This window comes from Euphorbia lathyris, chromosome 3 (genome assembly GCF_963576675.1).
Source record: "Euphorbia lathyris chromosome 3, ddEupLath1.1, whole genome shotgun sequence".
NCBI classification, from domain to species: Eukaryota; Viridiplantae; Streptophyta; class Magnoliopsida; order Malpighiales; family Euphorbiaceae; genus Euphorbia; species Euphorbia lathyris.
The window spans coordinates 57,640,170-57,652,938 of NC_088912.1; the positions used below are offsets into that span (position 1 = coordinate 57,640,170).

General features: G+C 37.0%; 1 protein-coding gene across 8 annotated transcripts; it reads right to left on the reverse strand.

The window, feature by feature from the left end:
* Nucleotides 1-3,382: 3,382 nt before the first annotated feature.
* On the reverse strand, nt 3,383-12,511 carry LOC136224376 (protein ESSENTIAL FOR POTEXVIRUS ACCUMULATION 1-like). 8 transcript variants are annotated; one of them, XM_066012703.1, is made up of 12 exons: nt 12,178-12,511; nt 11,946-12,000; nt 11,779-11,844; nt 11,523-11,617; nt 9,104-9,937; nt 8,927-9,026; nt 8,711-8,851; nt 7,806-8,597; nt 5,343-7,697; nt 5,188-5,260; nt 3,896-4,035; nt 3,383-3,825 (listed from the first exon to the last, which is right to left on the reverse strand). In XM_066012703.1, exons 3-12 carry the CDS (start codon nt 11,801-11,803, stop codon nt 3,491-3,493), a joined length of 4,890 nt encoding a protein of 1,629 aa, XP_065868775.1. In that variant the 5' UTR covers nt 11,804-11,844; nt 11,946-12,000; nt 12,178-12,511; the 3' UTR covers nt 3,383-3,490. The 8 variants fall into 8 exon arrangements, with proteins under 8 accessions (XP_065868775.1, XP_065868773.1, XP_065868772.1 ...); XM_066012701.1 differs by lacking the exon at nt 11,946-12,000 and having other exon boundaries at nt 7,806-8,594; XM_066012700.1 differs by lacking the exon at nt 11,946-12,000 and having other exon boundaries at nt 5,343-7,694.
* Between the last annotated feature and the right edge of the window lie 258 nt (nt 12,512-12,769).

Sequence of the window (12,769 nt, forward strand, 5' to 3'; positions counted from 1 at the left end):
TAGCCAGGTCTCTACCTTCAAACGCGTCCCTCCTCATTTTGTCCCTGTAATTATATATGTGTTTAATTACTGAGTTGTCCTCTGGGTGTTTTTCTTTAACTGCTGCTAAAATAGCACAAGGCTTTGCTTGAGCTGAAGACATATCACGCACAATTTGTTTAGATGCGATACTGAGTCCGCTCATTTGCCGACTTCCCTCTGGATACATACGCATTGTATGGTTATGCATTCCAGTTAACCCAGCCTTAGCCTTTATCCCCCATCCCGAAAGGTCTGCATGTTGATAGGCTTTAATCTGAAATTTACATCGGCCCGCTTTAGTTTTACTTTTCCTAATTGCAGGATCTTCATCATTTTTCACAACACCTCTATATCGTTCACCCCGTGAACAGCGCAACAACTTATGTTTACCCCCATTTTTGTGCGAAGATATTACAAGCTCAAACCCATTCTGAATAGCTATCTTTTTTGCCCAATCAATAGCATCCTGACTGGAGGGGAAAACGGTATCCGTTATAAAACGCGAACTATAATCAATGTTATCGGGGTTCCAATCTTCTATCGGTACCTGAATATACGAAAAATTTACATTAAAATTACAAAAAAAAATACTTCGGGCCTATTTCTCCCGTTCGAAATTAGTTCGGGGCAATTTCTGCCCACTTTTGCCTGAACGGGCAGGCTACCCGTTCCACCATAGGTGGAAACGGGCAGCGCGTACTGCCCGTTCCAAAGGTGGAACGGGTGGCGCGTACCACCCGTTCCATGGGTGGAACGGGTGGCGATTACCACCCGTTCCATGGGTGGAGCGGGTGGCGATTACCACCCGTTCCTTAGGCCGATCGGGTAGTTCATCCGATCGGCCTAAGGAACGGGTGGTAATCGCCACCCGCCCAGGCAAAATTCGAATAAAAATAAAATAAAAAAATGATTAATAACGTTTTTAATTCTCGTAATATTACCTCGTGTTCGAACTCATTGTCTTCGGGAATGTTTTGATCCATTTTATTCAAATCCGGGATTTGTGCTCGGAAGAGAAAACTAGAGAGAGTTTTTAAGGTTTTAGGGGGAAAAAAGTGGCAAGAGTAAAATGGTCAAAACAGTGCGGTGAAACGGAAATTAAGGGCGGTATTTAGCAATACCCATTATTAATGGCTTAATACATCATTTGCCCCCTGAACTTGTCCAAAAAGCTTGATTGGCCCCCTGAACTTTCGAAGCGTCCCGATAGCCCCCTGAACTTGTAAAAAATGTTCAGTTAGCCTCCTGAACTTGCGTAAAATGTAATCATTTGATCACTCGGTCGTAAAAAAGTAAGTTAAATGCGGAAGATGTATTGTACGAGTCTTAAAAAAATAAAACGACCAAAATCGAGGTATGCAATTCTAATATTAGAGAAGACAAGTTGTATAGTTGAGCAAGTAATAACTTCATTTTTAATTTAATTTTTAATTAAGTAATAACATTTTAAGACTCGTACAATATATATTCCGCATTTAACTTACTTTTTTGCGACCGAGTGATCAAATGATTACATTTTACGCAAGTTCAGAGGGCTAACTAAACATTTTTTTGCAAGTTCAAGGGGCTGTCAGGACGCTTTGAAAGTTCAGGAGGCCAATCAAGCTTTTTGGACAAGTTCAGGGGCAAATGATGTATTAAGCCTTTATTAATTGATAGGGCATACACTAGCACCATCCCTTGCATGGACTCTCTCAAAAAGCCCTTTCTCTTCGGGAAGCACAGCCAACCGACTCAAATCCTCGGCAATGGCAAGGACAGTCAATAAGATTTGATCTCCATACACTCAGTAATAAAAACTTTGCAGGCAAATAAAGCCCAAAGGACGGAAATAACTCAAAACAAGGCGATCATAGGTGTTGTACAATTGCACCTCTCTTCGAACAAAGAAGGTGGAAATGAGGACTCATCAACATTCCCCTTCCATTTCCCCTTCTCAGCTTAACACATTTCTTAACAGGTGGCTCGGAATCTACATGCTATACTTAGGCCCTGTTCTTTATTACTTAATTTCAGTAACAATCAGTTCAGTTCAGTTTCAGTATTCAATAATTTATCATTATTTATTATAATTATTATATATTATTATTATTTATATATAATTTATTATTATTATCATCATTTATTTATAATTTCAGCAATTTATTATAATTATTATAATTTATTATATATTAATTTATCTATTTTCATTATAATTATATTTATATATAATTTATGCTTTGTCATTATATATATTATCATTATTTATTATAATTATAATTATTTGGTGCAACTTATTTACAAATTTTGCGAAAAGTAAATAAATATTATATTAATACGTTTACATTACAATGCTCTAAAAAATTAACTGGCTCAACTACCTTAATATCTCAAATAGTGCAATTTTATCCCTAATATTAGAAGCCAATAGTAATTTTACCCTTAACATTGATAAATTGAGTCAATATTTTGTATTCATATGAAAATTCATATTTAGACGTTAGGAGTAAAATAACCCCGGACCCAAAACGTTAAAGGTATTTTTGTACCTTAATACTTAATTGTAATAAAAAGTTAAGAGTGTGTATTCATATAAAAATTTGTATTTAATTTCATAGGCTTTAAATTATATATAAATTTGTGTTTGTATGTAATTTATATTTTTAATTTAAATTAGACTCATTTTTATTTAATGTCATAGGATTTTATCGAGCCTAGATTTTATTTGATATTTAATTTAATTTAGTTTAATCTTTAATAATATGTTTATTTATTATTGATATTATTTTTTTTGGTAGAAATATTATTATTATTATTATTATTATTATTATAAGCTTATTAATGTCCAATATTATCATTAAATTATTTTAAAGTCTAATATCATCATTATTGTTACGTTCGATTAAATTCGGTTAAGTTCGGTATCATTCAGTTAAGTTCAGTAGCATTCAGTTAAATTCAGTTCAGTATTCAGTATCATTCAGTTCAGTAGCATTCAGTTCAGTTCAGTTCAGTTTTTTTCAGTAATAAAGAACAGAGCCTTAGACAAACCTCCTTCCGTTTCTCCCAATAACAACTTGAGGTTAGTAAGCCTCATCCAATCCTCAACCCGTGGAGAAGAGGAGAAGAGTTAGCACCTTTAAAATGACGTTTCAGATCCATTTCTTTGTTACAAGGTCCATGTTAGCAATTTGAACTAGAACATTGTTAAAATTGAAGAATCAATTGGCGTTTTAGAACAAGTTTAGAAGGCGGAAGATATATTAAGCCTTGTAACTTCTATTTTTAATTTATTCTTTTTACGAGCTCTCTTTTCCCAAGTATCCTCCTGACCTCCAAAGCGAGGAATCAAATCAGGCAATTGCTCTGCCTCACAAAAGAATGAAAGAATTTAAACCTGATACACACATTTCTGATACTCTGTACAAAACCTATTCACACAATTTGAAAAAAGAATGGAGAAACTTTACAGATATATACAATTTAACAACTAATCTTGGAGTCGATAAATTTCACCCATCATTATACGGTTGCTGGAAACCTTGAAGCCAAGGAGAGCCGGATCAATCTGCCTTCCTTTCTTCCCTTTCTTTTTACCACTTCGGCCTGCTTGTGAACCTCCATCAAATGACTCTGAAATAGCAGCTGCATCAGCCTCTGAATAAACTGGCTTTTTAAGCACATCAATGAACGATGTCTCTGATACAGTAGCATCACCATAAGATGAGCTCCTCCTAAAACGCATTTCTTTCTTTGCAGATGCCTTTGTTTTTCTCATTGAGTTTGCTTCTACATTCCCTTCTGACTCGTGCCTCTTTTCTGAAACTTATAAGAGTAGCCATCTATAAATCACCATTATTATCTAAATTCAGCATCAAAGAGACAACTCACATACCATTAGGTGGACGGCTCATCAAGCTTTTCTGATCAACAACTGCCAACTCCGATAACCCATCATGGGAAGCCAAAGCAGGGGTTGAAGGCGGACGTTTATAACAAGTATTATCAATGCCCTTGGTCAATATAGAAGGTGTACTGTTAAACCCAAAAAAGAAAACATAGATAAGGAAAATAATCCAGACATTTAAACAGTGAGAAAATATAGTACCAGAAGCAATACTTATTCAACATGGATACATTTTTTACAGTTCAATGACAGGGCACGCAATTTATTTGAGAAGATCTACACAATCAAACATACACTCAGAGACTCTGGTCTAGCTAAGAATCAAGTCATCACATAGGAAATTGATACACGATTTCATTTGTTGATTGCATAGAATTGGTGTAAGCAATAATAAATGAAAATTTAATATATTGTTGACCCAAAGAGAGATGCCACGTAACTGGAAAAGTCACAACTGCTGTCAATTTACATTGAGACCAATATTTATATTGCAAAAAAATTTGGTTAGGTGCCAAAGTGCAGCTAGTGTACGAGTATGAACACACCACACGTACAGAGGATGAAAAGAGTAAAAGCATGATAATAGTTATTATACTGTACTTATCCTTTAATTTAAATCAGCATTTGAATCCCAAAGGTGGACCAAGACTATCAGATCAGAAACCATAAGCAGACAACCAATTCAGTAGCTAGTTAGACATATAAGATATCCAAATATCGTACAAAGAAAAGAAACCATAAGCAGACAATGATACACTAGCTGCCTAGCTGCCGTCAATTTACATTGACACCAATATTTATATTGCAAAAAAAAATTTGGTTAGGTGCCAAACTGCAGCTAGTGTACGGGTATGAACACACCACACGTACAGATGAGAGGATGAAAAGAGTAAAAGCATGATAATAGTTACTATACTGTACTTATCCTTTAATTTAAATCAGCATTTGAATCCCCAAGGTGGACCAAGGCTATCAGATCAGAAACCATAAGCAGACAACCAATTCAGTAGCTAGTTGGACATATAAGATATCCAAATATCATACACAACAATACTAATAATGAATAAATAATAATAATAATAATGGAAAAAGAAAAAGAAAAAGGCTTAGCAACTAAAGTGTGAATCCAAACCCTTTTTATCTTTCACCAAGCTTCTCAATAAAACCATTATTAACATGATATGTTTATTAATACAAGGGACTAAAGTTTATCACAGAAAAAGAAATACTAAAAACTGAAACAAACAATTCTGCAGAATAACTCAGCAGACGAACAATACCTGTCACTCAAAACCTTCTCTCTAAATGATATATTATGTCCCTTCTCATGGCTGTAGAAGCCTTGATTTCCACCTATAGAATGTTAGTAGTACCTTAGCATTCATCTAAAGGTTAAATTTTAATATGACGACATCATGAAGGTCAGAAAAGTTACCGTTGCTTATGGAACCACGCCTGCCATTGACTTTAATTGGTAACTTCCCAAAATCAATTGCAGCTTCTGCTTGATCAGCTGATTTGTCTTCAATTGGTGAGACAGACCTACCCGTCGAACTCATGGCTTTGGATCCAGAAAAATTTCCCTTCCTTTCCAGTTTTTCTAAATCTCTGTCAAATTTTGATGTAGTCATAGATCTAGCATTTACATAACTAGTATGAGAATCTCTTGTGCTTGATAAGGATGACTGTTCTTCAATTGCTCCATAGTTAGACTTAGAGCCATTTTGACCACTGACTGCTGCACTAACTAGTTGACCTTGAAATAGAGAAGTTAAATTCAAATCATGTTGCCCTTGCATAATTGAAAGGTTAGTAGCAACTTCTTGATCTGGAATATGATTCAAAGGAAGATTTGAAGAGTGCAACTGATTGATTCCCCAAAAGGCATCATGAGGCTCAGAAGATGATATATGATACTGATACTCCCTTTCGGCCTGAATAGATTGATGATGGCCCAGTTTTCTATGAAGTTCCATCATAAGTCTTTTTGAGCTCTCCTCCTCAGTTCCAATTGATGTCCAAATGTCAGAATTTGCAGCAACTTCTGAAACCTTACTCCACCGATGACTTTCAGGATGCAGTTGTTGCACCCCATCTTCAATGCTGCTAATTTCCAATTGCCTATCTTTCCGAGAGAGGTAATCCATTGTTTCCGGGCGAGAACCATAAAAATTATCAGAAATTTGCTTACCTGAGAAAGAACCTAGTCGACCAGCAGGCAGAAAATTGAGATGTTGCTCTGGTGAATCTGGATGAAGGGGATGACCATTTACAGAATCCATTATCCCAGCAGCAACATGGGGAAGAGATATTGATCTTTCATATTCGAGAGAACTTGGTTCGTAAAATCCTTGCTCAAGCCTCTCCTTTAATGCATGTTTCCACCTAAGATGGTTTACATGCTCTTCCATTGAGGAAAGTCTCGGCTGTTGCTGGTAAAAATTTGGAGCATTGAATCCTAAAGACTGGGGCTGATGAAGAAGATCTAGATTTCGAGGAAGCTGACTGGATTCATCAGCAGACCAAGACCCACTCAAATGTCTTTCTCCATCCATTCCTAACTGCTGTTTCAGTGCCCAAGATAATTGTGCCTGCAATGGTTCTTGTTGAACATGAAACTGATTGGAATGGAGTACATTTCCATGGTTTGCCTGTAATAGGTCTAAATAATCCTTTTTTGGATCTTGAGGAGCATTCAAACCACCAATCTTTGCTCGAATTATCTGCTCCACTGCAGGATCAAGGTGCCTTGAAGGATGAGAATTCTGTAGCAGTTCTGGCAGCTGCATACTGAGCTGAACCTGCTCGAATATGTTGTCCATGACTGTACCCACCTTTTGCTGTCTACAACCAAAATCAGACATCTGATGCCGTAGCAATTGTTCAACAACCAACTGCTCCTGCAACTTTACTTGATGGTTACGAAGTTGCTGCTGCAGTAACTGATGCTGCTTCTGAAACTCCAACTGCCGTTGCTGTTGTTGGAGATCCAACTGCCGTTGCTGCTGGATGAGCTCCAACTGTCTTTGCTGCTGTTGAAGCTCCAACTGCCGTTGCTGCTGTTGGAGCTCCAACTGTCGTTTTTGCTGTTGAAGCTCCAATCGTTGCTGCTGCTGAAGCTCCAACTGCCATTGCTGTTGTTGAAGTTCCAACCTTTGTTGCTGCTGCTGCTGTTGAAGTTCTATCTGCTGCTGTTGTTGAAGTTCTATCTGCTGCTGCTGTTGCAGCTGCAAGTTGAAAAGGTGAGAAGGGTTCTCCTCGATGCCAAATCTATTATTTGATAGGGTATGAGGAGAATTATTATGTTGCTGCAGTTGTCCTTTTTGCAAATTCTGCAAAATTTGGTGCTGTAGGTTAAAATCACAAAAGTCTAGCTCCCTCTTAGATGATTGATGATCAATGTTTGCATTAGTGAGTGCCTTTTTGCAATAATCATCAGAACATGACTCCACAAAAGGCATTTGATCAACCAGTGCACTGATGGAGCTTTGATTGGGAAAAGCAATGTTACTTTCCAAGAAAGGGTCCATGAACTGACCATGACCACCTATGCTTGAAGAAATATTAGATGGATGAGTACACCTTGACTGAGAGTTGCCTGTCAGCTCAGACATCAATAGGCCGAATGGATGCAAATTCTCATCCTGGTGAGTGTGGATGCTCTTTCCAGAGCATTCAATATCAAAAGATGGGTGACTAGAAGGATCAGAAACTAAATTCTGAATCTCTGCAGAATGTCCTATGAAAAGGTCACCACAGTTACTTCCAGGCCTTCCAGGTGGGAAACCTTCTGCATCCAAAAAGCAAGTATAAAACAACAAACAAAGCAATCAAACTCATAATACAAAAAAAATACAACATGAACACGAGAACCAAGGTTAAAGGTTAAATAACTTGCCTTCATCCAGAGAAACAAAATTTTGGAGCTTTTGATCATCTGAGTACATAATCCCAGGCTGAAAAGTATCATTTGATGCCCTTAACTGACCATCAATTCCTGAGACAGCCTCAAATCTAGATGCAGCCAATTGATGATCTTCCATGACACCAGAAGCACTGTCATGGTTGATAGCAAAATCAGGAGTAGATAATTCCAAGCATCCTCCAACAGTATCAGATAACTTACTACCAGTAGAGACAGACCCAGCTTTAAGATACAGCATTATTTCACCAAGTTCATGAAATGGTGATCCATCAAGAGCATCTGAAAAGCGAACCGGTAAATCCGTTCCAAAATAACCTTGCTCAAACCAGGTTAAGATATCAATCCCCAAATATGGGCCCTGTATAACCCCTTGAGGATCAAGATAACAAAATGATAACTCGTCTGCTGGGATAGCACTTCCTAGTGGATGTGCCTTGTCAATGCTCTTTATAGCAAACTCATTACGGCTTTTACATTGATGTCTAGAAGTGAACTCAAATGGAAAACCTGGATCATCAAAAAGCTGACTACCAATTTGGAAAGCATGTGCCTTCTCAATATCTTCTAGCTTTGGGTGCTCAATTTGAACCAAATCTGGCACTCGCTGATTCTCAAAACCCTTCTGTTCTACAATATTGTTACTGAGGCCAATCTCCTGGAAGATTCTGGAGTCCTCTTTCTTCAAAATGGCAGGCACTAAGCAATCACTTAAGGGTGGATTTGTTGTTTTAAGTTGATGTTCACTATCTTTAGGTGCATCTACTTCTGGAATACATATAAAAACAGAATGGGGGGGAGAGAGGATTAATTTTATCATTCTAAAATCTAAAAATCTGCACTCCACCCATAGTTAAAAACTTCAAATGATCACTTCTTACTCTCAGCAGTGGATACATATGACATCTCAGCCCGGCTACCACAGAAAGAATCAGTAATAGCAACTTTCCCAAAAGATTCAACAATTTCATCAGTCTCTACTGAGGAACGCCAATTTCTTTCACTTGTTGCCTCATCAAGGCCTGAACAAGAACAAAATCTTTTAGAATACTAAAAATGTATAGTACAGATTTCAAACAAAGTAGAACCATGCTTACCTCCAATATCATCATTAGATGCCCCATCACTGCTGCCAAGTTGGTTCTGTAATCCTCCACAGCTCGTGATTTTTCCCAGCCACAGATCTCCAAGGGCAGCCTGCAATACAATACCAGATAAAGCTGTGGTAATAATAAGTTAAATGTATATCCCTTACTGTGACATGTTTGATATACCTCTTCCTCTGCATCAGGTGCAACAAAAGCCAATGGCTCAATACCAACATTTTGTGTTATATTAATTACATTCTCCACTGCATCAGGCATGGTATCAAAACTTGGAAGAGTTATTTGCCAACGGTAAATGTCAAGAAGTTTTCCCCTCGGATAGCTGTAAGACAAATTCTTATCCAAGAAGATAGACCCAATAGCAGGAGCAGAAGGCTGTCTGCCCATTTGTATGTTTCCTTTAATTGATCTTCCTCGCCCAGCAGAAAACCGGACATTTGATCCCTCAACACGTCCTCTTTCTGTACCAAATCCTGGTGCACCTCGATAAGCAGTTGTTCCACCAGCATGAACTTCCATACGATGGCGTGGCCTCCACTTATCCCGAGATTCATTCTCATGATCAGAAGTTGTACGGCTTCCTGTAGCAGAAGGTAGCTTGTCTATCTGAGGATCTTCCTTCTCAACATCTGCCCTCTTCTCAGTCCGAGAATCCTTCTCTTTATCTTCAGGACCCCATCTTGATGACCACTTGCTGTCTCTACGAGATTCATGTACACAATTACGAGTACCACTGTCATGCCAACGATCTGAAGAAGATGTTGATTTACTGTCAGTAATGTCCCTTGACAACATGGAATCAGCACGACGTTCTTCTTTCCTACGATCTCTTCTACCAAGTAAGCTTGTATCCCTCTCCTCTTCACGCCACCGATGACTGTTTTCTATATCGGGTGCAGTTTTCATCCTCCTGTCCTTGATATCCTGAGATCCATCCAGCCACCAACCCTCTTTCAAACTGTTGTCCAAGGACTTCCCATGGGAACTCAGTGGACACATTTCCTGTTTTTTTTTTCAAAAGAATAAAATAAATACAAAGAATCAAAACTATAAACACTAAATCCTTGTAAATGGAACCAATTGAGCTAAAAGCTTAAGCTGATAGTTAAGGCCCAAGACCACTCGTCTAAGAGGCTTTGATACCATGTCATGGAACCAATTGAACTAAAAGTTTAAGCTAGTAGTTAAGGCACAAGAATAGTTGTTATATTAATCTCTGACAATCCTAAATCTTGGTGACCGAAATACTTGTAACAAACTGAGTCAAATATAAGATAATCCATCAGGAAGTATATAGAATCAAAGATATGTTAAAACCAACTAGTTTTCATATCAAGTGACTAAGAACTATTTAAGTATAGGGGCTTCTAGTTGTTAAAAAATAATGGTACAGCAACTAAGAGAGAACAGTGTGCCAACAAACCTACCTAGTTCCATTAGGGATCTACAGAACCAAACTGCAAACAAACCTTACTAAAAATTCCTTCTCATGCATCATTTATCTTGAAATGTTGCACACAACCAGCATGTCATAAAGTTTACAACTGGCTCTAACTATATACATAGTTCCTATTGTATGGCAGAGACGGAGGGGGAACTGCTGAAAGAGAGGCCAAAACCATAGTGCTGCAAGATTAGACAAACAGCAAATATTACAATTGCAACATGAAGCATCCAAATATGTATGGTATCTAAGTGGGTGTTTGGTTCGAAGTTCGGAGTCAAAATCGGAATGTCACTGAATCAGAATCGAAATAATTATTTATTTCTTGTAATTTGGTTTAATCCGGAATCGGAATCTAATTAATTTTAAATGTGTTCGGTTATATGATTGGAATTATAATTATACAAAGCTTAATAAATAATAATCTCGTAACAATATAATATCTAACGTGGGAGTTGCATAATCAGTTTTTATCACTTAAAACTTAGATTGAGTAAATGTCAAATTTTTTTCTAATGTGGGAGATTTTTTAGGAGTTAAAAAAAATTATTCCTTGGGAATCAAAGTGATTAACATAGATTGAGGAGGGAATCACTCATTCCCCCTTTAATTGGAATCTTATTCCCATTCCATATCTATTTTAACCAACCAAACATTAGGAATTAGAATATTTCATTCTCATTACGATTCCATGGTGTCTTTTTATCTAAACAAACACTCCCTAATCGTATGCAGTCAACAAAACATGTTGATGTGAAGAGATGAAGGTATTCAGAACAATGTCACATGTTCTCCGGTTCAATGGAAGTAGATGGCAGAAAATTACATAACAAAAAAAAAATGATGTTGATATACTTTCAATAAGGATTATGTTGCATAATATCCATGTGAATCTCATTTTAGGGAATTATCATAATCATGCATACAAATAATCTGGCTTCTCCGAACATACTTGAAATGCACAAAATGGCAGAGGCTATGCCACCTTATCTCCACCCAAATACATATAAATTGACTTGATAGTAAAATGTTTTAGATCTGAACCTAATTCAAGATGACAATTCTATTAAAGGTACCTAATTGTGATACAGAAAAGAAATATAAGATCAGTCAAGATATTTGTATAGGAGTTCAATGGCATACCACCGATGCTCCAACATATGGTATCTTAGCATCAACTGGTTTAGCATAAAGCCATTGTGGAGAAAGAGGTATGCCGCTGTCTGAAGTTACTTGATCTGCAAATGCCAGATACATTATATGAAAATCAAGAACCAACAAATAGGAATGGAACGTGCACATCAAAATTGACAAAGGATACAGTACTCTGAAAAACCAAGAAAGTTGAAGGAGCTAATAATATCAGGCATGAATTACTTTAAAGTCACAATGAGACTACCTTTCGAATCATCTAGTGAGCCCATTATTGCCTCGTCCACGACAGTCCCTCCACCCCAAACTTCATCTAGCAATTAAACAAAGGATAGAGGCGAATTCATGAAATAATTAGAAGCATAAAATTGAAAGAAAACAAACAGCGTTCAATAAAAGAGCAGATAAGGTTACCTAATAGAGGATGAAAATAGGAGTATCAAAACATGATAACTTCAAAACCCCAAAACTGAAGCGGAATTGAATCCACATTAACAATAAAAAAACAAAAATCTACGGATGTACAAATGTAAATGATATATACTGATTGAGATCAGCATAAATAGATCAGCAAGTTCAATTAGAGAAAGGAATGCAACATCAAAATAACGAATACACCAAAACTAAGTATTAAATCTATTTATACCATTGGTGTTGGAGGAGAGGAGATCATCAGGTAGGTGAAGGTTCCCGTCAGCCATTCGGGGCAGAGGCCAACAGCAGAAACAAGCAGAATGGATATTGGATTTGGGCTTGGATTGGATTGGAATTGAGGAAGAGATCGCAGAGAAATAATGATGCAGATGAGATTGATAGAGTTTGGAATCGCCAGAGAGCTGCAGAAGACACCAAAGATTTCGGAATTGAAGAAAAGACTCGAGAGAGAGAGAGAGAGAGAGAGAGAGAGAGGTGAGGCTTGGCCGCTTGAGGTGAAATGATCAGAACATGAACACCCAAGGAGACTGAGTTCTTTTTATTGTTATGTTCTTTCTTTTTTTTATGAAAGAATATTGTTACCTATTCTAAGGAAGAAAATTTGTTGTACCAATTTTCCTATCTTTACATTTTTGTCCTGATCATAATTATTTTACTTTCTTTTATTAATTTAAAATAACCATCAACATATTTTTTTTTATAGCTTGTCCGATTTTTCAATCCGAGACTCATAAGCACCGTTTAACTGGATTTTCTAGCAATTAAAATTTTCTTGGAATCTAGTTTAAGCGATTTGAGACTCT

Bases quoted from the DNA above. Each gene is read 5' to 3' on its own strand.
- LOC136224376 (XM_066012699.1), bottom strand. From the start codon at position 12,232: ATGGCTGACGGGAACCTTCACCTACCTGATGATCTCCTCTCCTCCAAC. The intron at 9,938-11,522 runs GTATGCCATTGA...AAAAAAAAACAG, and splicing joins CATATGTTGGAGCATCGGTG to GAAATGTGTCCACTGAGTTC. The intron at 3,826-3,895 runs GTATGTGAGTTG...TACTCTTATAAG, and splicing joins GATGAGCCGTCCACCTAATG to TTTCAGAAAAGAGGCACGAG.